This window comes from Rhinopithecus bieti, unplaced genomic scaffold (assembly GCF_001698545.2).
Source record: "Rhinopithecus bieti isolate Rb0 unplaced genomic scaffold, ASM169854v2 scaffold_14549, whole genome shotgun sequence".
Taxonomy (NCBI): domain Eukaryota; kingdom Metazoa; phylum Chordata; class Mammalia; order Primates; family Cercopithecidae; genus Rhinopithecus; species Rhinopithecus bieti.
Genome location: NW_016808027.1, coordinates 1,541,379 through 1,567,284, shown reverse-complemented (window position 1 = coordinate 1,567,284; position 25,906 = coordinate 1,541,379). Strand labels below are relative to the sequence as shown.

General features: G+C 38.6%; 2 protein-coding genes across 3 annotated transcripts in view; one reads left to right on the top strand and one right to left on the bottom strand.

Annotated features, from left to right (window-relative positions):
• C2CD3 (C2 domain containing 3 centriole elongation regulator) overlaps positions 1-12,916 on the bottom strand; it is a 159,882-nt gene extending 146,966 nt beyond the window's left edge. The window contains 3 exon segments of the mRNA XM_017885241.1: positions 3,095-3,252; positions 10,328-10,597; positions 12,717-12,916. Of these exon segments, the coding sequence (XP_017740730.1) occupies positions 3,095-3,252; positions 10,328-10,597; positions 12,717-12,771 (483 nt within the window). The 5' untranslated portion in view covers positions 12,772-12,916.
• Positions 12,917-12,965: 49 nt separating this feature from the next.
• Positions 12,966-25,906, top strand: part of PPME1 (protein phosphatase methylesterase 1) — an 83,354-nt gene continuing 70,413 nt past the window's right edge. Inside the window, exon 1 of one of the 2 annotated variants that reach the window (XM_017885233.1) lies at positions 12,966-13,500. In XM_017885233.1, coding sequence (XP_017740722.1) covers positions 13,400-13,500 — 101 coding nt within the window. In that variant the 5' untranslated portion in view covers positions 12,966-13,399. The remainder of the gene's footprint in view (positions 13,501-25,906) is intronic. The other variant, XM_017885234.1, reaches the window with a different exon arrangement.

Genomic DNA, 25,906 nt, shown 5'->3' with positions numbered 1-25,906 from the left:
TTAATATCCAGAATATACAAGAAACTCTAACAATTTAACAGCAACAAAACATTTTTTTCTGATTAAATAATGAACAGAAAACTTGAATACACATTTCTCAAAAGAAGACATACGAATGGTCAATAGGCATATGAAAAAATGCTCAACAGGGCCGGGCATGGTGGCTCACGTCTATAATCCCAGCACTTTGGAACGCCAAAGGTCAGGAGTTCGAGACCAGCCTAGCCAACATGGTGAAACCCTGCCTCTACTAAAAATACAAAATTAGCCAGGTGTGTTGGTACGTGCCTGTAATCCTAGCTACTCAGGAGGCTGAGGCAGGAGAATCACTTGAACCCGGGAGGTGGAGGTTGCGGTGAGCCGAGATGCCACCATTGCACTCCAACCTGGACAACAAGAGCAAAACTTCATCTCAAAAAAAAAAAAAAAAAAGAAAAGAAAAAAGAAAAAATGCTCAACATCACTATGATTATGGAAAGGCCAATCAAAACGACAATGAGATATCATCTCACTCCAGTTAGAATAGCTACTATCAAAAAAGACAGAAAGTAACAAATGATGGTGAGGACGTGGAGAAAGGGATACTCATGTATTGTTGGTGGGAATGTAAATTAGCACAATCATTATGGTCAATAGGATGAAGGTTCCTCACAAAAATTAAAAGTAGAACTACCATATGATCCAGCAATCTCACTACTTGTTATATAGTCATGCATCAGGTAACAACATTTCCATCAATGACAGACTGCATATACAACAGTGGTCCCATAAGATTATAATAAGGTTGAAAAATTCCTATCGCCTAGTGACTGTAGTGTTGTAATGTGGTAGTGCAATGCATTATTCTATGTTTGTGGCGATGCTGATGTAAACAAACCTGCACTGCCAGTATAGCACACACAATTACGTATGATACATAATACTTGAAAATGATAATAAACAACTATGTTACTGGTTTACAATTTACTATATTATACTTTTTCTTTTTATTTTAGAGTGTAGTCTTTCTACTTATTAAAACAAAGTTAACTGTACAACAGCCTCAGGCAGGTCCTCAGGAGGTATTCCAGAAGGCACTGTTATCATAGGAGATGACAGCTCCATGTGTGTGACTGACCCTAAGTAAGACCTTCCAGTGGGACAAGATATGGAGGTGGAAGACAGTGATAGTGATGATCCTGACCCCGTGTAGGCTTAGGTTAATGTGTGTGTTTGTGTCTCAGTTTTTAACAAAAATGTTTAAAAGTTAAAACATTTGAAAATGGAAAAAAGCTTATAGAATCAGGATACAAAAAATATTTTGCATACCTGTAAAATGTGTTTGTGTTTTAAGTGTTATTACAAAAGATTCAAAAAGTTAAAAAAAATTAAAAGTTTATAAAGTAAAAAAAGTTAAAGTAAGCTAAGGTTAATTTATTATCAAAGAACAACATTGTTTTGTAAATTTAGCGTAGTCTTCTAAGTGTACAGTGTTTATAAAGTCTACAGTAGTATATGGTAATGTCCTAGGCCTTCACATTCACTCACCACTTACTCACTGACTCACCCAGAGCAACTTCTAGTCCTGTAAGCTCTATCCATAACTGCTCTATATAGGTATATATCTTTTATCTTTTATACTGTTATTTCATCTTTTATACTGCTATCTTTTAACTTTTACACTGTTATTTTTATGTACTTTTTCTATGTTTAGATATGCTTAGATATGCAAATTCTTACCATTGTGTTATAACGGTCTTCATTGTGTTACAACAGTATTCAGTATAGTAACATGCTATATAGGTTTGTAGCCTAGAAGCAATAGGCTATACCCTAAGCCTAGGTGTATAGTAGGCTATACCATTTAGGCTTGTGTCATTACACTCTATGATGTTTGCATAAGGATGAAATTGCCTGAGGACACATTTCTCAAAATACATCCCCATCATTAGTAGTAATGCATGACTGTATATTCAAAGGAAATAAAATCAGTATGTCAATGAGATACCGATACTCTGTTTATCACAGCACTATTCACAATAGCCAAGATGTGGAATCAACCTAAGCATTCATCGACCAATCAATGGATTTTTAAAAATGTATATATACACAATGGAATACTATTTACAATAAAAAAAGAATGAAATCCTGCCATTTGTGACAACATGGATGAACCTGGAAGACATTATGTTAAATGAAATAAGCCAGGAACAGAAGGACAAATATTATACTGCATGATCTCACTCATATAGAATCTAAAGAAAGTAGATCTCATACAAGCAGAGCAGAATAGTGGTTAACAAAGATTAGGGAAGGTAACAGGGAGGGAGGATGGGGAGAGGGTGGTCAATGGGTACTATGGTACAGACAGGAGGAATAAATTCTGGTGTTCTATTGTACAGTTGGGTGAATACAGTTAACACCAACGAATTGTATATTTCAAAATAGCCAGAAGAGAGGACTCACCACAAAGAAAAATAATACAAGTTTGAGATGATGGATATGCTAATTACCCTGATTTGATCCTTACACAATGTATACATGTATCTAAACATCACATTGTACTCTAAAAATATGTGCATTATGTGTTAATTAGAAATAAAATTTACAAAGTAAGCTGAATCAATAAATGAATACATCAAAGATACCACTTACATGAGTCAAACAAGCAATTATTTTCGGTACTATATTATGAGCTATGGGAAAAACAAAGAAAGCAGAAAACAAAGGCTTGCCTCTCGGGGAATCTACAAACTAAAAGTAAGAGGAATTAAAGAGAGCCTACTAATAAACTATTTTGGAAACTATGTAGAATTATAACTGAACAAGGATTATATAATTAATGCTTTTATGAATGTAAAAAAGAGCACAAGAAGAATGAATGCAGTAGGAGGTGTGAAGGTCTCTCGGAACTTGAGATGGCACTAAGGCACTAGAGGATTTGGATAAGTGGGAAACAAAAGTAGGTCTACTGGGTAAAAACATGAGCAAAGGCATGAGGTGGAAACTAGCATGATATACAGGAGCCATGGACCTATCTATTCTACAAATAGACTCAACTATTTCTGCCCAAAAAGCTTATTCTATGCAGCAAATAATTAAAATATATTTTTACCTGGAGTTCTCCAAGTTTCTTAGATGTTGATGAAACAATGGTAAAAAATCCATTGATTTGATGGGTTGGAGAAAGCTGAGCTAGTCCATTGATCTGAACTCTACCAATTGGAAGATGGTCAAGTTTGGTGATTACTTCCAGCACCAGCACAGCCATATCTAATCAGAAACAATTACAACACGGATATTTTTCATTTACTTTTATTTTCTTTTTTAAGAAGTGCGTAGAGGGGTATATGCAGAAAAGCTTTTTAACTTGAAAAAAATATTTTATGTTGGGTAACACCATTGCATTGGTGAAAGTGAGGGAAATTAGGTACTTTAATATGTTGCTAATAGGATGGCTAACCAGAAAGCAATTCAGTAATAACATAAAAAAGTAGAAAAGCACATATCCTTTTTCCATGCAATTCTACTCTGTTTTTTTTTTTTTTTTTTTTCTTGAGACAGGGTCCCTCTGTCACCCAGGCTGGAGTACACTGGCACAATCATAGTTCACTGCAACCTCGAACTCCTGGACTCAAGCGATCCTCCTGTCCTAGTCTCACAAGTAGCTGAGACTAGAGGCACACACCACCATACTGGGTAATTTTTAAAATTTTTATAGAGACAAGGTCTCACTGTGTTGCCCAGGCTGATCTCAAACTCCTGGCCTCAAGTGATCCCTCTGACCTTGGCCTCCCAAAGCGCTGGGATTACAAGTATGAGCCACTAAAGCAAGCCTACTCCTTAAACTTTATTTTACAAATTGTAAATTGATCTATGTACCAGAATATTAAATAAACTGCATTTACAACAGCAAAATGGTGAAAAATAAAGTAATAAAAAGAATATAAGTAGCTCTATCTATACTGATAACGGAACAACATCCAAGATGAATTGCTAAGTAGAAAAAAAGTGCTAACTATATATATATATAATTTGTGTAAATAAAAGGAATTATGCAAAGAAGCTTTTATTAGTATAGAATATATTTTATAAGTAAATATATTCTTGTGTAAAGACACACAAGAGACTGGTAACCTTTCATACCTTTAAAATGTTTTACCATGTGCATGTATTTCCTAATAAAAAAAAGTGATACAACTGATAGAAAATACAACTGATTTAAAAACTACAACAGAGATAACAATTAACGATCTGGGCAAAGTAATTCAACTTAAGAAATTATTTTAATTTCAAATAATCACTTATCATACCATTCTGGGCGTAGAGGAGTATGAACCCAAGATCAAAAGAATAAAGATTTAGAGAAGAATGACAAATACCACACACTGAGGAAAAAATAAATCAACTGAACAAAAATATTTAGCATAGCAAGTATTTGATAAGAAAAATACCCTTAAAAGAGTATTGATAAATGTATTTGCTGAGAACTCAGGCTTTGGTTTTGACACACAGAGCAACAAATCTCAGTTTTCATTCCCATCATTTCTAGTTTTGAATTGGACAAAGGATTGCCCTTGCATAGCTGCAAGGGTTGGTCCCTGCCTCCCAGGAGTATCTAATTGCATACTCTTGGGTTATCTGGAGCACTGAGCTATTGAGAGCACTTGGAACCAAGAGAAATGAAAATAAACTTCTCGACTATAGTCTTTAACTAGTCACTTAAGACTAATACCTTCATGCCCAGAGGAGAAGAAATATAATGTATGCATATGGAATCTAAGATCATTTCAGAACAGTTTAACTTCTGACTATTTTCTTAACCAAAGTTGAGAAAATGGTTCGTTTTCACCATTTGTTCAATACTGTAGTGAAAAGCATGTAGGAATTATTATTAGAAGACCTGTGATTGTGTTCTGACTGCAATATTCACAAGCTATTTCTGTATAAGCCATCGTTGTCTGTAAAGTAGGCTCATAACATTTACATCACTGCTGTGTGAGGAACTGGGGTTACTGCAAGCAGAACACTAGTACAGCGTCTTCCCACATGGTAGTTGCTGAATGGTTGTTAAATGACTTTAGGCAAATTACTTGACATATCATAGTCTCTGTGTAACAACTTGATATGGTTTGGCTGTGTCCCCACCCAAATCTCATCTTGAATTGTAACTCCCATAATCCCCACATGTCATGGGAGACCAGGGGGAGATAACTGCATCACAGGGGCGGTTCTCCCCATCCTGTTTTCATGATAGTAGGTTAGTTCTCATGAGCTCTGATGGTTTTATAAGGGGCTTCCCGCTTTGCTGGGCACTCATTTTTCTCTCCTGCTGCCATGTGAAGGACATGTTTGCTTACCCTTCTGCCATGACTGTAAGTTTCCTGAGGCCTCCCTAGCCATGTGGACCTGTGAGTCAATTAAACATCTTTCTTTTACAAATTACCCAGTTTCAGGTAAGTCTTTTTTTTTTTTTGAGACGGAGTCTCGCTCTGTCGCCCAGGCTGGAGTGCAGTGGCCGGATCTCAGCTCACTGCAAGCTCCGCCTCCCGGGTTTATGCCATTCTCCTGCCTCAGCCTCCCGAGTAGCTGGGACTACAGGTGCCACCACCTCGCCCGGCTAGTTTTTTTTTGTATTTTTTAGTAGAGACGAGGTTTCACCGTGTTTGCCAGGATGGTCTCGAACTCTTGACCTCGTGATCTGCCCGTCTCGGCCTCCCAAAGTGCTGGGATTACAGGCTTGAGCCACCGCGCCCGGCCTCAGGTAAGTCTTTATAGCAGCATGAGAATGGACTAATACGCTACTCATGGGGTTATCTGAAAGTCATATGAGCAAATAAATATAAAAGTGCTTTGTAGACTATAAAATGGTATACACACATAGAATAAGGGAAATGGACTAACATTTATTCATTGGGTATTTACTAACAGCCAGGCTCTTCCACGTCTCGTTAATTCTCTTAACAACCCTATGATACAGGTGTTTCTGTCTTCATTTGGGGATAAAAGAGGCTCTGCAACGTCATGTATATTCCTAAGTTCACCCAGCTTTAAATTGACAGAACTGGGCTAAAACTCATTTCTATCCAACTATAAGTCCACTATGCTTAATTATAAGTCCACTACACTATTCATCACTTCTAGGACAAAAAGCTTAATTCTTAATAGACTTCTGACCTTTATACTTCATTTGTTGTGGAATTAGAACCCCTGTTGTTCAGCACTATTCCTACTCCCATTTGTCTTTCACATTCCAACTAACTGAATCCTATCTGATTAAAGAGAGGTAAAAATCATGTAGTGCAGCCGTAATTTTCTCAGTTTCTACTCTAGTTGTTCCATGCTCCAAACATTTTCATGGCTTCTATTTTCTGCAACAGAACAAAGGGTAAAGGAAGAAAGATGTAAGAGTATGAGGCATATCTCAGAACCCTATAATCCTTCTATTTTCTAAGGCAGTATGATATAATAGAAGTATTAATAATTTTGGAGTTAAGTGCCTCCCTGAATTTAGGGTTGGTGCCAGGGTAACCTTGGGTTAGTCACTTTTAACTCTTTGAACCTCAAATTCATCACTCAGAAAATCAGGATAATACCCACTGCAAATGTACAGGGCCCAGAGCATGCTTTCTAGCGCTCTGCAGAGGCTCTATCTTATTTCTCCTATTGTATTTTCACTTTCTGTAAACAAAAAGTTATGAAGATTTAAAATATAAAGATTTTCTCATTAATTAAACAGAAATCTGTACCTAACATGTTTTTGTAGTTGCCTTAACTTCTGTTTAGAATAAGGTAAAATAGATATGAAGAAAGTGGTCAGGCATGGTGGCTTGCCTGTAATCCCAGCACTTTGGGAAGCCAAGGCAGGAGGATTGCTTGAGTAGAGAAATTTGACACCAGCCTGGGCAACAACAGTGAGACCTCATCTCCACAAAAAATACAAAAATTAGCTGAATGTCGTGGCATCTGCTTATATTCCCAGCTACTCAGGAGGCTGAGGTGGGAAGATTACTTGAACCCAGGAGGTTGAGGCTACAGTGAACTGTGCTCGCATCACTGCACTCCAGCCTGGCTGACGGAGAGAGACCTTTCTCAAAAATAAAATAAAATAGATACGAAGAAATAAATAAAATGATCTATACATCAAATAAGATGATAGATTTGAAAGTATTTGAAACACTGTAAGATGCGATACATTTCCCCTTCTTTTTTTATATGTTATTTTTATCTGAGGAACTCACATAATCGTTCTTACCACCTCTCTCCAGCCTAGAAAAAAAGAGCAACCCCATTTCATTTCAAATGTTAATACTGGTACAGCCTATATATTTCACTCATTTGTAAATCTCTTTATACAGTAGGGACTTCTCCTTTTTTGACTCATACAGTATCCTAATTACAAGGTTATTTTGTACTTGTCTTAATATCTTGAGTGTAATAAAAATGGCTTGAGAAAAAAATATGGTTCATGCTAATATGTGACAACATATTCATTACTTTACTTTTTGCATTTTATATTATTTTAAGTTAAATATGTACACAAAAGAGTAAATAAAATAATAATAATAACACGAATACCTACCACACAGGTTAAGAAATAGCACATTTTTTCCAAGTTTTTGGTTAGAGCACACACTTTTGTGAACTGATGTCTTATCTCTTCATTTTCTGTTGTTTTCTTTCTTTTTTAGAAACAGGGTTTCACTCTGTCACCCAGGCTGGAGTACAGCGGCACGAACATGGCTCACCACAGCCTTGACTTCCTGGGCTCAAGTGATTTCTCTCACCTCAGCCTCCCAAATAGCTGGGCCTACAGGTGTGCACCACCATGCCCAGCTAATTAAAAAAAATTTTTTTTTGTAGAAACAGGGTTTTGCTATGCATGTGGAATGTAATTTTTTTGTAGAAACAGGGTTTTGCCCAGGCCGGTCTCGAACTCTTGGCCTCAAGTGATCTTCCTGCCTCAGCCTCCCAAAGTGTTGAGATTACAGGCGTGAGCCACCACATTCAGTCTCTTATTGCTTCATTTTCTAAAAAACATGTCATGTCAGCCAGGTGTGGTGGCTTACGCCTGTAATCCCAGAATTTCAGGAGGCCAAGGCGAGCAGATCATGAGGTCAGGAGATCGAGACCATCCTGGCTAACACGGTGAAACCCCATCTCTACTAAAAATACAAAAAAATTAGCCGGGTGTGGTGGCAGGAGCCTGTAGTCCCCAGCTACTCGGGAGGCTGAGGCAGGAGAATGGCCTGAACCCGGGAGGCGGAGCTTGCAGTGAGACAAGATTGCACCACTGCACTCCAGCCTGGGCAACAGAGCAAGACTCCGTTTCAAAACAACAACAACAACAACAACAACAACAAAAACATGTCATGTTTACAGTTGGACTGTCACTTATAAGGTTCACCTCGTGTCTCCTGTTGAAATTCTACCTTTCCATGGCCTTCTTTCTTAACTAGAATCATGAAATTTGGGTGCTGGCACATTTGATGTTTAACTCTTTCAATTTACTGGTGGGAAAATTAAGGCCCAAGAAGATGAAATGGCTTGCTCAAAGTCAAACAGCAAGAGCATAGAGTAGAAGCAGGATTCTGGCTTCCTAATAAGATTAGTCCTTATTAACTTCCTAGAATATTCATATGATATTACTATATGTATCAAGTAATCAGACACTGTCTGGCATTGCTCACTACTGTTTCATGTATGTCAGTTTTGTTTTCAACTGATCTTTAAGTTCCTTTTGGGCAGGGAATACATCTTAAATCTCTGTACACACTGCCTGAGTCTTAATATTTTTGTAAGACTTGTACCTACAATGTGTCAGCTACTAGATCAATCACTTTACAAACATTTTTTTCATTTAGTATTCACAATAATTCCTGACAAATAAGTGCCATTTTCCCCAATTAACTAATAGGAAACTGGGGCCCCAAGATGCTAAGGAACCTCTCAGCATCACCTAACAATCTAGTCCTGAAACCAGAGTTCAAACTCTAGACTGTCTAGACTTCAACCAGGTTGCTTCTTTGTGAAAATACCTAGAAAATGGAAGGGCAACTATATGATCCCATTTTACAGACGGGGAAACAGGAATCAGAAATGGAAAGAGACTTTCCCAAAATCACATAGTTGGTAACACCAATGTAAATGTTCGGATGCCAAATCCAGTGCACTAGTATACCATAAGATGTTCAAATAAATGTCTGACCTGTTGATTACCATATTAATAAATTCCTTGTCTCTTATTAAATTTCTAATCACTCCTCATTTGTTACATTACATAAAAATACTACCTGAGGATTTAAGTTTTAAGTTTACAGTAGCAAGATTATTTATGAATATTTTTAATCGCATTTATTGCATTTAACCTACTATTAATAACTAAACTTTTTTGTGAAGTTAGAGTTCTGTATCATTCTGATTAATTTTTTGGATTTTTTGTAAACCCCACAGTGCCTTAAACAATGTCTAGCATGTGCTAAATATATTTTTTGAATGATTGAATTACAGCATTTGTTCTTTACATGTTGATGTTTCAAAAATTTTTTCTCGAGGGAATGTAAGTTACTCAAGGACAAGTTAATCTTTAACTCACCCCTGGCTCTCCAATATTCTGAGCCCAACAATGTTTACATGATAAATACTCGAATTTTATTGACTTCAACTGAATTGATTTGATAAATAACCCCATCACCCAAAACGTATTTATGTGAAAGCTTGACCTGAATGAAGAAATAACATAGTACACTCAGAATACTTTCCTTGTACAAAAATGAAGACATCTTGGCTTCTGGTTCCCTACAGAGGGATGCTTTCCATCTCTGAACATCTGTAATACTAACTCCCTAAACCATTCATTTGGCATTTAGTATGTATTATCTTATACTATTGGTAAATTTTACATCTATATCCTCTTTCCTTGAGTATAACGTAAACCCCAGAGTTGAGACTACAGTTATTACCTAAAAAAGCATGGTGTAGTGAAAAGAGCATGAGTTTTGGTGACAGACAGAAGTGGGTTCAAATCCTAATTCAGTGATTTATCAACTTTGTGACCTCAGAAACTATTCATTTCATCCCTCCAAACTTGTTTCATTGTCTATAAAACACAGACAATACCTATCTTTCAGGGTTATTGTAAGGATTAGAAGCAATACATTTCAAAACTGCTGGCACACAGTAACACTCAATAAATTTACAAAGAAAAATCTCTACTATAAAAACTCTTTGACTCTTCAATAATTAAGAATGCCCATATATGCTAGGTACACAATAACACTTATTGCTGACAATATAACCACATGCTTTGTATTATGTCCGCAGGTGCAATGATAAAACAATAACATACCTGTGAGATAAGAGGTAAACTGTTTTGGACCACAACGAATAGCATAACGTGTAGTTGTTCTCACAGCTTTTGGTTCAGTCTGCAATGCATCCCTGGGACAAAAGAGGGTTCCATCTGATGTTTCTCCCCACCATCTCACTCGGACCAGTACACAAGTGGGAGGCTTTGCAATCTTCCATATGACTCTATTAATAGTAAGTTTTAGAAAGCAGCGTAGCTGGCCTTCAACCAGAGGTGGCAGGCTTGTAGACGGAGAAATGTCACTTAGACCTGTAGAGGAATCCAAGAAAATGGAATCAAAATTTAGACTAAATATAGAAAACATATAATACGCTTTTTGAATGAAAACAAACAAAACATTTTAGTCTTAAGTTCAGCAATTTATCATCATTTAGAAAAAAGGTTTATCCTACCCATTATTCTAACACATGAGAAGTAACTATCAAATCAGACCACGGAATAATCTACCTGGTCATGTAAGTCACCCTGATAACTAATTAGTATTTAAGGTTTGATTTGAGTTACTCTAAGTAAAGAACATACCAACAAAGACACACTAATATAAACTTTTCTTTAGAGTTACTATTTGAAAAATACAAATATCAGAAGTAGCTGAAATTTTCTAAGTATGGTTCAAATTTTACAAGTACAGTTGTTTTAAATATTGCAACATCTATGGTTTTTAAGATATGTAAACTTTAACTTTTTTTTTTTAAAAAAACACTAACTATAAAACAGTAACAACTCCCTTCACTCACAAACGATTTAGACTATATCATACAACTCAGCATTTCAATGAAGAACATCTTAAATTGTCTGTAACTTTTCTTTCCTGCCGAGATCACACACTCAGTGAGGACACAGACTATCTAATCTTCAGATTCTGCCACTATTTTTAACACAGTGCTGGGTTCATATATTTATTGGCTTTAGTATTTATTGGATTTCATAGAGACATTAAAGTGTAAACAAAGCAATTAATCATGACTTTCTATAAAATTTTCCTTTAATGACCCTGACTGTCTTCCATTCATAGTACATTTTCAAGAAGATTTAGAGGAAATTTAAGAAACCATTCATGCATTATGTATACCTTTTTTTTCCTTTGACTTTTCTTTGAGGAGTGGTTATGCCTCAACGAAGAAAATATATGGAATGTATCAGGACTAATTATTTGGACTTCTAATGCAAACACCTCCTCTGCCCTCCATAGTGGAGAAAAGACCCACCATAATCCTTACGGATAGTTTCAACATAAAAATTATACACGATTGTGTATATATTTCTACTATGGAAATGGTATAGCAAAAAAAGTATATTCTGTTCTATACTATATTATTTCTACTTTGACTTTCCGCTTATCAACCAAACATGCTTAACTGGTTTGACACAGGGAGCACTAGTATGCTTCAGTCTCAGATCCTCCCATCTTTCGTGGCAGGAAAGTCACTACCTCAAAACTGCCTTAGTTATCTTTAAACAGCTTGGATAAGAGTAGTTCCCAGATTGTAGCTTCAGTCCTCAACCCAATGGCCTAATGTCCGATCACTGCTCCGAACCAATACTTCTTTTCTCACTAAACTGCCTACGATGCAAAAGGGCAGGTTCACCCACTGTCCTTTTTCCTTCGAGGCAGTCTTGTAGAGATTCAATATCCAGTTTCCTGATCTGCCCTCGGTTCCTAGTTTGACTGTTCTCACTGCAGCTAACATCCCCTACTCGGTGAGCCTGTGTCTCCTTGAGCTGCTAACCTGATGAGGACTCTCTGCTGTACACTCTTTCACGATCTCAGGTCTTTCAGGAGAACTTCATGCCCTTATCCCCACTTCAATCCTATCACACCTGTCATTCCCCACTCTTCCCCGCTCTATACTCTACAATTATTTTTTTCCCAACTCCTGCTCATAGCCAGCGCTTCATGCTTCATTCATTCAACAAACATTTACCAAGTCCTGCTTTGTACTAATCCTTCGTCATTCAGTAATGTATAAAACGTGATTCTTGTCCACAATCACACAAGAAATGGTATCATCTCTTTGCCAATTTATGTTTCTTCCTGTCCCTGAGGACCTCTAAAGCTACACGCACACATACATTTCACTTCGTTATCAAAACCAATCCTATTATTGTTTGTTCTTCTCCTCTACAGTCATCCCACCGGTAACCTTCATCTCATTAATCACCACTTTGTGGCCCCTACCCCAGCCCCTAATTCCTTTCTACTCTCTGGAGGGCCAACTGCCCTTCCTTTTAACCTTCTGGTCCCCTGGCTATTTCCCTTCTTACGTCCCTTTTCTTGTTTATCCAGCGGGGGTGTGGGTCTCCCTAAAATTCCTTACACCCTGCTCCCCTGTTAACGCTTTCCTCAATCTTTGATTGCTCGGGTTACCTCTTTTTTTGCGCCCACGGCTGCCCCCAGGCCCTTGGCCTTTTCGTTGCCTCATGATGAGACCGAGCTCTTCTTCATCAGCGCAACTCTGTCTCCAGCACCTAAGCAGTAGCCTCCCGCCATCCCTCCCCACGGCGCCTGCGTTCCCCGGCAACCGGCGCCGCTGGGCAGCCTGGGAGGCAGGAAAAAGCCACTCTTCCTCTAACAGTCTCCGGAAAACAGTGCGAAGAGAAGGCGCCAAGACGCCTTCCCTCCAATAGACTACAATACCCAGGATGCTTTGCTACAATACCTCTGCGGGGTTGGCTGGGGGCGCCTACAGCTGCGCAAGCGCATAGGGATACGCCCGTTGAGGACTCCATTGCCCAGGGTGCATTGCCCTGAAGACCGCTCCTCTTTCCGGTGAAAGTTGTCGGGTTTCCAGTTGGGAGACTGCGGAGTTCGCAGACTCTGTTACCCAGCTTTCTTTGTGCGAGGGCTGTTGCGCACTTCCGGTGGAAGCGCTGAAGCGAGTGGGTGGAGTTTGCAGAGCCGGTGGGCGGTAGGCTGTGCTACCGGTAGCTGGGTGCTGTCCAAAGGCGACAGGGCGTCGTTAGGGGAGCGAGTCGTGACAGGTTGGGCCACACTCAACGTGGGACGAAGGTTCGCCTACTGTTTGACTACGTGCGTGCAGCCTTTCCTTGATGTCGGCCCTCGAAAAGAGCATGCACCTCGGCCGCCTTCCCTCTCGCCCACCTCTACCCGGCAGTGGGGGCAGTCAGAGTGGAGCCAAGATGCGAATGGGGTACGTGACCCATACCCCTTCTACCTGGGGGCCAGGCCCCGGCCATTGGAGAATGGTGGCTCTGGGCGTTCAGAGAGGCATGGGGAAGGAGTCTACCGATAGGAGAAAATGTTGGCGGCGGCCTGGAGATATTTAGATGGAGTAGAAGGCAGATTGGGGAACTAGGGGAGGCGCCAAGTCAATAGAAATTGGAGGAAAAATAATGTTGTTGGAGGGAGAGGGGAATGAGGCAAAGGTTGGGGAAGCTGAGAGACTAACATAACTGAGAATCACCTCCAGAATGAAGGAGGTTTAGAAAAGGGAGTAGAACGGTGACAAAGGTGGAGGAAAATCGGCCAGGGAAGGTGGAGGGAAATGGGGAATGACTGAGAGAAAAGTTGAGGGGAATTGAGGCAACAACTAAGGAAAGGTTTGAAAGGAGTGGATATTGTAAAAGTTCTAATATCTATACTGTGAGAACTAGATACTAGAAAAGCGGAGGGAGTTGGACAGGGTTGGAGAACGAAAGAGGAGCACTAGGAAGCAGACGATTCTAGATAATTCCCAGAGGTCTAAAGACAGATTCAGGGAATGAGAGGTGAGATTAGGCCTCTTAAGGGAGAATGAGAAAGTTTGGGGAGTAGGCCTAAGGTAAGGTGGAGAACATAGCCATGAAGATTGTTAAGGGTAATAGGAATGTGCTGAGAAGCTGGACAGGATAAGGGAGAGAGAAGAAGGAGAGGACTGAAGAATTTACAAAGTGACCATAGGCTCTAAAGATTGAGAAATGACTATAAATACGGTTTGGTGAATGGAAGTGCTGCAGTTGTAAGGTCTGGGAAGCTTAGAGGAAGATTTGGGCAATCAGTTTTTGCTGGGCTAATAGATCTGAGGGAAGCGATGTACTGGCCTAAGACTTTGAATTAGTGAAGCATTGGGAGTTAGGGAAATAGTTTGCTGGAAAGAGAGAAGAGCCATGTTGAAGAGATAGGCTTTGGAATTTTAGATCATTAAATGGCTTGTGCCAGGTTAGGGGATACTTGGGCCGAGGACAAAGAATGAGGTGAACATGGGATAATTGTTGGAAAGCGGAGACAATTGAATAGGCATTTGGTTTTGAGGGGATATTTGTAGTTTCAGACAGGATTCTGGGAATTAGTGACTGTAAAGAGAAAAGGAGTAGGAAGGATACTTAGGTATGAAGACTCGAGTGTATTTGGGATTCTAGAGATGAATTGATAGATATTCTTTGAAAAAGGACTACAGAAGAGAAACCTTAGGTTCTGAAGAAGTAATGTGTGTAAAAACTTATCAAAACAAGCGAGAATAGGAGATGCAGTCCTGTGACAGTAAGTCCTAGGGATGAAAAGAAAGGAGAATCCTATAAAACAGTGGGGTAAAGGAATGGGAAGAACAGTTGGCAAAACCAGGGAAGGAAACTAAGAGTTGAAGTGGAGACCTGCTATGATATACAGTAGAAAAAGGAGAAAACCTTAGCAGGGGGAGATAAGAGAGATGGACGCACAATAGAGGAGGTAGAAGGCTACATAGAAAGTAAAATGAAGATTATTTTGACTTTGGAAGATCGAAAAGTTGGACTATAACATGAATAAAGAGAATTTGGAAACTGACCCATAACATTATTTGGGAAAATTAACCTGGAGTTTAATATTAATGTAACATCAGTTGTTGTTATATATCTTCATTGCTGCCTTTCTTAAACTACAATTTGATTTTTCAGTATACCAGCACTCTTCTATACAAATACATAAGAAAATCAGATTTTTAATAATTATACATTCTTTAGATAAGTTTAATTAGGGCTCAGCTTCTGATTTTGTCAAAACAAGTTCTCTGAAGATTGAAGAACTGGGTGAAAATACTGAGAGAAAATAAAAGGAAAATCTGCTGATTAGAAGATTGTATAATTGTTAGTAATTCATCGTTTTTATTTTGTATTACTTTTCATTTTATTTTTTTTAGGGACAGAGTCTCGCTGTGTTGCCCAGGCCGGAGTGCAGTGGCACGATCTTGGCTCACTGCAACTTCCCCCTCCCGGGTTCAAGTGATTCATGTGCCTCAGCCTCCCAAGTAGCTGGGATTACCGGTGTGCACCACCATGCCTGGCTAATTTTTGTATTTTTAGTAGAGATGGGATTTCACCATGTTGGCCAGGCTGGTCTTGAACTCCTGGCCTCAAGTGATTTGCCCCACTTGGCTTCCCAAAGTACTGGGATTATAGGATTGAGCTACCATGCCTGGACAACTTATCCTTTTTAAATAGGTGCTTTGGTCTTCTTGGTTTAGGGTAACTGCTTATCCTGCAAAAGAAAGTTCTTTAGAAAGGTCTTTCTGTATGATAGTATTGTGAAGAGAAGAGCCTATATTGGTGAATATTTGTGTGGTCCTCAAATGGCTTATTTTCCCTTATTTTTCTTTTCTACTTTATTGGTACATAAGCAGGCTTCATCTAAGTCTCATGGTAGTAATAATACAGGTTCTCTTTCTCCTTAGCATCATAAAGCTGAAAGAGAGCATAGGCATGGTCTCATTTCACCACTTCATCATGTAGTTGAGGAACCGAATATTCAGAGAGTCCTGTATTCTGTAAGGGAATGTATTAATAAATGAGGGAACTGAGACTCAAATATTCCTAAAGCACCCTAGAAGCTTAGCGGTGGGGCTGTTAAGGACTAGGACTTGGGTCTCTTGACTGTGAGACCCATTGTGTATTTTGAAGTCATAATTGTCATCTGGGAATACTTAATTTGAGTTGTGTATCTTATTCCTTTGCATATAATATAGGATTCAGTCTTTTTCTTCAGTCAGTTGTAGTTTATGAAGTCTCACACCAATTTCAAAGCATTCTTTATGTCTCCTTATACTTACTTCCTTTTTTCTTAGCTTCTATTCTTCCACTCTATCTATCTGTTACTCACAAGTTAGTCCTGTTCCCTTGATAGTCTCTTGTGTGGCTTACTCTTTCAACTATTTTTCATGATCTCTTGCCTTCAATTTCACTAAACATTATTTAGGCATGTTTGCATATTCAGGGTGCATATTCTGAGTTGGTGAGTTTGTTTGTTTGTTTGTTTGTTTTTGAGACGGAGTCTCGCTCTGTCACCCAGGCTGGAGTGCAGTGGCCGGATCTCGGCTCACTGCAACCTCCGCCTCCCGGGTTTACGCCACTCTCCTGCCTCAGCCTCCCGAGTAGATGGGACTACAGGCGCCCGCCACCTCGCCCGGCTAGTTTTTTGTATTTTTTAGTAGAGATGGGGTTTCACTGTGTTAGCCAGGATGGTCTCGATCTCCTGACCTCGTGATCTGCCCGTCTTGGCCTCCCAAAGTGCTGGGATTACAGGCTTGAGCCACTGCGCCTGGCCATGTGAGTTTTCATAATTCAGTTTTTCAGATTAGATTTAGTAATCCAAAGTATCGTTGGATAATTTAATAATAGCAATTTTTAAAGTAAGTACTGTGTGCCAGACATTGTAATGGTAACTTTATGTCATTTAATGTGTGCACAGACCTGCAGGGTGAAGATTTTCCTGCATTATGGGTAAAGACATTCAGACTCAGAGATTAAAAGTCACCCAACTAGTATGTAGCAGAATCAGGATTCAATCTAAGTTTAGTCTCTAGAATCCATTCGCTTTTCAGTACACCAATATTTTCTCCTGGGTAAGGCCTGAAATCCTGGTGTCACTGTTCCTTTTAATAGATGCCAATGGATGTTGCCAAAAACGTAGTGGTTTTGAACTTCTTTATTCAAGCTTTTAGAGCTACTCTGACTAAAGTAGATTTGAGATCCCTATTTGCTTTGCACCCCTGGTGTGCTTGAGAGAAATATCTTTTGAAAGTCACTGCTTTCGTATATACTATTACTATTAGAGGAACTATAAAATATTAAATCCATTCATTATTCAGCATGTTTTTGGTTTATCAGTAGTTGTACTTTTCGGCCAGGTGTGGTGGCTCATGCCTGTAATCCCAGCACTTTGGGAGGCCAAGGTAGGTGGATCATCTGCGGTCGGGAGTTCAAGACCAGCCTGACCAACATAGAGAAATGCTGTCTCTACTAAAAATACAAAATTAGCTGGTGTGGTGGCACATGCCTGTAATCCCAGCTACTTGGGAGGCTGAGGCAGGAAAATCGCTTGAACCAAGGAGGCGGAGGTTGCGGTGAGCTGAGATCGCGCCATTGCACTCCAGCCTGGGCAACAAGAGCCAAACTCCATCTCAAAAAAAAAAAAAAAAAAAAAACAGCTTTTCTATATCTCTTACATTCCTTTTTCTTTTTCTTTTGTAAGAGATAGGGTCTTGCTGTGTTGCCCAAGCTGAAGTACAGTGGCTTTTCATAGGTGTGATCTTGGTGCATTACAGCCTCAAACTCAGGGGCTCACGCAGTCTTCCCACCTCATCCTCTTGAGTAGGTAGGACTGAGGATGTATGCTAGCATACCCACTTCTGTAGTGATTCAACTGACATATATATAGTCATCCCTTTTTATATTCTATGAGGTAAACTAGGGCAGGAGTTAATATTTTAATAAATGAGAAAACTGAAATGTTCACTGACTTGCCTAAGATCACAGAATCATTACGTGGCAGGAACAACATTCAAACCCAGGACTTCATATTTTTGGTCTATTATTCTTTTTATGGCGTGCATTGAAGGGTTTGGTATTTGAAGTGACATAGATCTAAGTTTGAAGCCCAACTTAGGTGTTTACATTGGTCAAGTCATTTAACTTCTCATCGTCTGTTTTCTTATCTCTAAAATGAGAATACTTCTGCTTACCTTAGAGTGCTGTGAGAATAAGATAATACATAAAAAGCACTTATAGTTCCTGACACATAAGCTCTTAAGGAATGATAGCTAGTAGATAATTATAGATTGAGAACTGTGAAGAAGGTTCATAGTTTATGTGGAAGCTCTCCTTTCAATTTCTTATGTTATCAGTTTTTTTGTCCCCATGAGCTGTATGTTTATTCATATCTGATTAGATAGTCTTTCATCCATCTTCTTAAATTTATTATGGTTATCGGGCCTCTTAGGAAGGCTTTAATGAGCTATTCACACAGATGGGGAAGTAAAGGCCAAAGTGAAGTGATTTGCTCAAGGTCACAGATTGAGTTACTAAAATAATCAAATCCCAGTATTTCTGGGTTTTTTAGTTTTTTCATTAGATTTTTAAAAAATTAAGTTACAATTTATATGCTATAGAATTCATTCTTTTAAAAGTACAATTCAGTGATTTTTAGTATGTTCACTGGGTTGTACAATTGTCACCACTAATTGCAGAACATTTTCATCCTCCCATAAACTCCTTACTCATTAGCATCCTCCCTTCCCCCCAGCATGTATTGCTTCTGGCTCTTGAGTCACAGAGAGGCTTTTCCTTTTTTCAGGTTATAAAGGAATCATTTATATTTTTTCCTGGTGCCTGTAAGGTGTCCTTTTTTTTTTTTTTTTTTTTGAGATAGAGTCTTGTTCTGTCACCCAGACTGGAGTGCAGTGGCGTGATTTCGGCCCGCTGCAACCTCCACTTCCTGGGTTCAGGCAATTCTCCTGCTTCAGCCTCCTGAGTAGCTGGGATTACAGGCATGCACCACCACACCCAGCTAATTTTTGTATTTTTAGTTGAGATGGGGTTTCATTATTTTGGCCAGGCTGGTCTTGAACTTCTGGCCTCAGGTAATCCACCCACCTCAGCCTCCCAAAATGCTGGGATTATAGGCGTAAGCCACCGCGCCTGGCCATTTTTTTTAAAATCCATTTGAAGTTTATCTTGATATGCAAAGTGAAGAACAGAAGAAATTTTATTTTTATGCAAAGGCTATCTAGTTGTTTTAACATCATTTATTAAATTTTTTAGTCCTTTACCCGTTATGTAAATTTCACTACAATAAAGAAATAATCCTGGCCAGGCTCAGTAGTCCATGCCTGTAATCCCAGCCCTTTGGGAGGCCGAGGTGTGTGGACCGCTTGAGCTTGGGAGTTGGAGACCAGCCTGGACAACATGGTGAAACCCCTTCTCTACAAAAATCACAAAAATTTAGCTGGGTGTGGTGGTGTGTGCCTGTAGTCCCAGCTACTCGGGAGGATCATTTGAGTCCGGGAAGCAAAGGTTGCAGTAAGCCAAGATCATGCCACTGCACTACAGCCTGGGACGCAGAGTGAGACTTGGTCTCAAAAAAAAAAAAAAAAAAAATTCTTCCTCAGTAATTAAAATGACACCTTTGTCATATGCCAAATTTCTATATAGATCTGGGTCTGTGAAGTTTCTTTCTTGTGCCACTACTGTACTTTTAATTAGAGGCTTTATTAATATGTTTTGATGGATGGTAGAGGTTGTTTCCCCCTCATTCATTTTTAGGATTTTCCTCGTTCCTCTTGTTTCTTTCCTCACAAATAAACTTTCTAATCCCATAGACTAGTGCCAGAAAATAATTCTGACAGTATTTTTATTGGGATTACTAAATACAAACATTAATTTAGAATAAACATTTTTATGATGTCGAATGTTCCTTGAAGAAATATGGTATCTTTCAATTTTGTGAATCCCTTTTGAAGGAAATATATTTCAGATTCCAAGTATTGACCTAAGTTATATTCAATCTAATGTTACTTAAATTCCATAGTACTCTTAAATAATTGTAAAACTCAATAGATTTACTGTTTAAATACAATTAAATCTGCAAAAAGCCCCCAAATCAGCAACATTATATTGATGTGAAATAATCTAATTTGCTGTTATCAGTTTACTGTAGTTTAAACTACAAGGATATTTATTATTGATAGGATGTTCCAGGGTTCATTCAATTGCTAAACAATTTCATTCAGGACCCAGGCTTTTTGCATCCTTTCTTTTGCCATCCTTAGAATGGTGGCTTTTCCTTCTCTTGCTTGTCATCTTATGGTTGCAGGATGGCTGCTGCCACTCTGCTTCTATCTTATCTTTACAAATAAAAAGAAACAGGGGCCAAAGTCCTTTCCTAGCTAAGCTTGTCTTTTAATTTTTTTCCAGAAATGCAAGCTCCCCAGCAGATTTTTTCCTTAAGTCTTTTAGTCCAGAACTATTTGCATAACCATCCTAAAAGCAATCACTGGCAGTAGGGAATGGGATTAACTATGACTGGTTTAGACCAATTTTGATTCATTCCCTTGGACTGTAGGAGAGACAACAAGAGATCTCCACTAGCTGCTTAAACAAAAGCATCACAATTTTGTTAGGGAAGAAAGAGTGGGAAGTGGGCAGGTAATGTCTGGAATGGAGAATAAACAGCATCTGCCCCAAATCCTGAGGTTAACAAGTAGAGAAGCCTAATCTTCTGATTTCAACTTCCCTACTGTTTTCATTGCAGTGTAAGTATAGGAAGTAATAATCCCACCCCCAACTCCCCTGCCCCTTATTGCCAGATTTGAGCCCCTTGACATTCATTTCAGAACTTCTGAGTAAAAGTCCATTTTTCCACTGTTGCTTATTGCCAGCAGATCCATTTCTTCTTGTATCTTCAAAATTGGGTAGTTTGCTCTTTTGTTTTATTTTAAACCTGATGAACCTTCCTTGTTATGCTACTTGATGTCAGATTTGAGAAAACATCTCTAGTTGTTTGGAAAAGACTTTTTCCTTCAAACTATGAAATAATTTTTTGTTTTGTTTTGTTTTTATTTTATTTTTTTAAGAGAAGAAACGTTTAATTAATAGTTCCATTAAGAGGGTGGCCACACACTTAGATATTCTTCAAATACAACATTGATTACCAGTTTCAGGTACATTCTACCAATATATTTTGAAGACTGAATAAGAGATTATATTAAAAATTCCAATCATGTCAAACCACACCAGAAGACTGAAGTTGTTTACTTATCAGTCCTTTTCCTATATGCTTCTGTGTGTGTTTCCGGCCATGGACTTTTTCCAGGTTTAAGTAGACATCCTCTCTCTGCCACTAGCAACTTGTATGACTCTGGTCAGTTATTTTTCTCTTCCTGGGCCTCATTATCATGGAAAGAAAGAACACTTCGGCACCTGACATGCTTGTTTAAATCCAAGTTCCCCAGCCTGGGCAACATAGCAAAAACTTGCCTCCACTAAAACAAAACAAAACAAAACAATCAGGCATGGTGGTGCACACCTGTTAGTCCCAGCTACTTGAGAGACTGAGATGGGAGAATCACTTGAGCCTGGGAGTTTGAGGTTGCAGTGTGCTGTGATCGTGCCACTGCACTCCAGCCTGGGAGACAGAATGAGAGCCTATCTCTAAAAATAATAATTATAAAATAAAAAGTCAAATCCAAGCTCCAGTGCTACCAAAAATGGCTCTGGTCAAGTTATTTAGTATTTCTGAGTAACCTTAAAATGAGAATACTTCAGTGGTACTGTTCAAAACCCTGCTTGGTACGTAATGAACACCTCGTTGTTTCCTTTCATAAAGTAAGATTTGAGTAGATGCTCTCTAACAGCATGATTCATGACGTAGTTTTTAGAATCCTGAAGTCTGCTGCTTAATGGCATGCCTTGGAGTAAGGATCACTTCAGACCTACCACAACCCTCAGCCAGCCATGTGGTTGCTTTCTTTCCATTCTCTTCAAAGTACTGCTAATAAGGACATTTTAAAAACAGTGGTGCCTTGATTTAAATAGCTGACTGCAATTAAACTTCAGTATTTAGCCTCCACTACTAGACTCCTAGACTTTGACAGAATTTGTGACAACAGTGATTAAGAGTGCTACTGTGCCCATTCATGACTCATCAATAACTCTCTTAACAGACTTAAGCAGCCTAGATGTTGATGTATTATTTCTCTTTAGATTTGAGACAGTCATGTAAAAACATACAACTTACATTTCTTGTTCCTTGTTCTCTAGGCAAGGAAGGTTTTTCCTCCTTCCCTTTCTCCCCTTTCTCTCCTTTCTCTCCTTTCTCCTGACTTTCCTTGGGATTTGATATATAATTTTGTTGGTTTTGGTCATTATCTCCTAGTAGGCATATCACATTGTAGACAAGAAGAACATTCTCTATTCTGCTTAGTTCTCTGAATTGTAATTATTGGTCAACTGTCTATTCCTCAAAACTGTTGAGGTTCATATGGGTAGGAATTGTGTCTGAATTTTGTTGGTGCCTAGAATGCTGTCTACTTTAGTGCTAACTGAACGAGAAACCCAAATCCTGGCCCATTTAACCCCATTCTGTAAGAAAAACATTATTTCCCCACCAGTTGCCTTAAGGTGGTATAACTAGGGCTATACTGCCTTTTTCCTAAAATTGGTTATACTTCATAGAATAATAGAATCTCTATTTCAATACCAGCTTTTAGGTAAAATGTATTGTGTTTACAATATGTTACTTTGAGATTTAAAATAATTATGTGGTTGAAACTCTTCTAATATGTCTTGTAATAGGCTTGTAATAGGTCTCATGTTACGTACAGATTCAGGCTTGTTACTTTTATTTTATCAAAATTTGACAATTTATGTCTTCCTCTTTGATTCCTCAAACCTGAAAGCAAGTTCATTATCATAAGAGAGCAAATGTCAATTAGCAATTATTTTCACACTAGTCTTATTTTATAGTATTCAGTTTTTCTGCCCTTGCCCAATTATCACTTATTCTCTAAGAGTGAAGACTATTTTCCAAGCACCTTCACCAAGTTTAGGGACTAGAGCAAGCAGTCTACCATTAAAGGCTAGTGTTAATAGCGCTCCAAAGTCATGTCCTAAGCAGTGTTAATTTCCTAAGTATTTCTTGCACTTAACAATTGCCAAGTTTATTTTTCTGGCAGTGCCTTCCATTTTCTTCACTTTTGCAAGTCCTACCCATCCTTTAAAACTCATGAAGCACTTTCAGACTACTTTAGCTCATTCATTTGCTCTCTCTTCTCTGAGCACGTATAACAATTTTGGCATCTCCACTCATCAGTTTTTGTGCATTGGTATTGTGCTTTTTCACTGTTTACTGTGTCAGACTTATCGAAGATAATTTTATGCAGATTTTTGTGTGTTTCCTCAGTAAACTTTGGAGCTCCTGTAGTACAAGGACCTTTGTTTCTTTGTGCTTTCTATTGTAACACAGTTAAATGTTTTTGTAAAATTTAATTTAATGGACACGTAGCACACATTCATTTAAAATAAAGTCCTGAAGCTTTTTCTGGTCAGTCCAGCTTGCACTGATTTTTCTATTTTGTGTCCTTTGGTGGCACCTGTCATTGTACCAGGAATCAGCAAACATTTTCTGTTAAAAGCCAGATAGTATTTTAGACTTTGAGGGCCATGTTAGTCTCTGTTGCAGCTACTCAGCTCTGCTGTTGTAGAGTGAAAGCAGCCACAGACAATATATAACTGAATGTGTCTGTGTTCTAACAACAGTTTATGGACACTGAAATTTGAATTTCACTTAATTTTCACATATTATTAGTCTCTCTCCTCACCCTACCCTCCACCTTTTAGAAATGTAAAGATCACTCTCTGATCCTGGGCCATGCAAAAATAGGTGGTGGGCTGGATTTCCCATAGACTGTAGTTTGCCAACCCAGTATCAATACTGTTAGTTCTGTACTTCTACTGTCTTAAAGTAGAAAGAAGGTAGGTTTTAAAATCAACAAACTAGGCTTGTTTTCCTGGCTTTACTACTTACCGCTTAACTGGTGCAAACTTGACTTTATTTTTTTTTAAATGTAGATAATAATGCTAGCCTCATAGAGTTTTTGAGGAGAAAATGAGATGATATATGTGTAGAAATATTATTTAAATTGGAAAACTGTCTAATGGAAGCTTACTGTATTTCCTGAATTCTAAGATACATTTCTTTTTTACATTTAAAATGATAAAGTCTTTTTTTTTTTTTGAGATAGAGTTCTCACTCTGTCACCCAGGCTGGAGTGCAGTGGCACGATCTCGGTTCACTGCAGCCTCCACCTCACAGGTTCAAGCAACCCTTCTGCCTCAGCCTCCCGAGTAGCTGGGATTACAGGTGTGCACCACCACGCCCAGCTAATTTTTGTATTTTTAGTGGAGACAGGGTTTTACCATGTTGGTCAGGCTGGTCTCAAACTCCTGACCTCAAGGAATCTGCCCACCTTAGCCTTCTAAAGCGTTGGGAGATAGTGTCTTAACAATGCTGTTGGTCAGATAACAATTCTAACTTGGTTCTCATTGGCTGAACATAAGTGAACACCAAAACCAGGATCAAAATTTACAAAACATACAGGTGTTGAGAACTTCTTAGAGATATAACTGGAGTGCTCTTTTAACCACTAAGAACTGAATGCTTGTGAGGAGGCATGGGTGTTCAATCGGGTGGGTTAAGCAATATTCCTAAAGTGAGAGTCAAAAGTAAGGCTGAGGCCAGGCACCATGGTTCATGCCTGTAATCCCAACACTTTGGGAGGCTGAGGTGGGAGGATTGCTTGAGCTCAGGAGTTCAAGACCAGCCTGGGCAACATAGCTAGACCTTGTCTCTAAAAAAAAAAAAAAAAAGGTAAGGGCTGGTGTAGTGGCTCACACTTGTAATCCCAGCACTTTTGGAGTTCAAGGTGGGAGGATTGCTTGAGCCCAGGAATTTGAGACCAGCCTGGGCAACATAGTGAGACCACATCTCTACAAAAAGTTAAAAGATTAGCCAAGCATGGTAGCGTGTACCTATTGTCACAACTACTTGAGAGGCTGAGGTGGGAGGATCAGTTGAGCCTAGGAGGTTGAGGTTGCAGTGAGCCATTATCGTGACACTGTACTCCAGCCTGGATGACAGAGGGAGACCCTGTCTCAAAACAATAAAAAAAGTCAGATAGCTCTAAATAATTGAAAGCTGGCATATGAACTGGTGTTTAGTTATATGAAACATTCCATCACCAATATTCTTGTGAGGCACAGAAAACTGTGTTAGTCCGAGTGATTCAAAAGAGAGTGGAACTATGAAGAAATGGTCAGGAGTACCTTAAGTTTTTTATTCTGCTTTCATTTATGTATGTTACATATATGTCTCCATAAGTAATATATAAGGAATCTATATAAGTATAAAAGAGCTGTTTCTTCTGTAGAAACACAAAATGAATTCTTTTTTATATAAAAAATGTAAAATGAATTCTAAGTGATAAAGTATTGTGTCATACTTGATAATTCTTTTCTTAGTTTTCATCTTACAAATTCTTTTCTTAGCTTTTCATCTTACAAATTGATGGTGCCTTGTACATACTGTATTTCGTCTATTCTAGCAACAAGATTGTGATCTGCTTGTTTAGTTTTCTTAATTGTAAACTCCTTTTGTATGTTATTTACTTGTCCTAATGCAGTTAGCATCTAGGAGCTCAATAAACATTTGTTGAGTGAATGAATGACACTCAGATGCAATGGAAACATGACATTTTCCCAATAGAAATAGTTTAGAATTGTCCATCCTGAATTTTTTTTTTTTTTTTTTTTTTT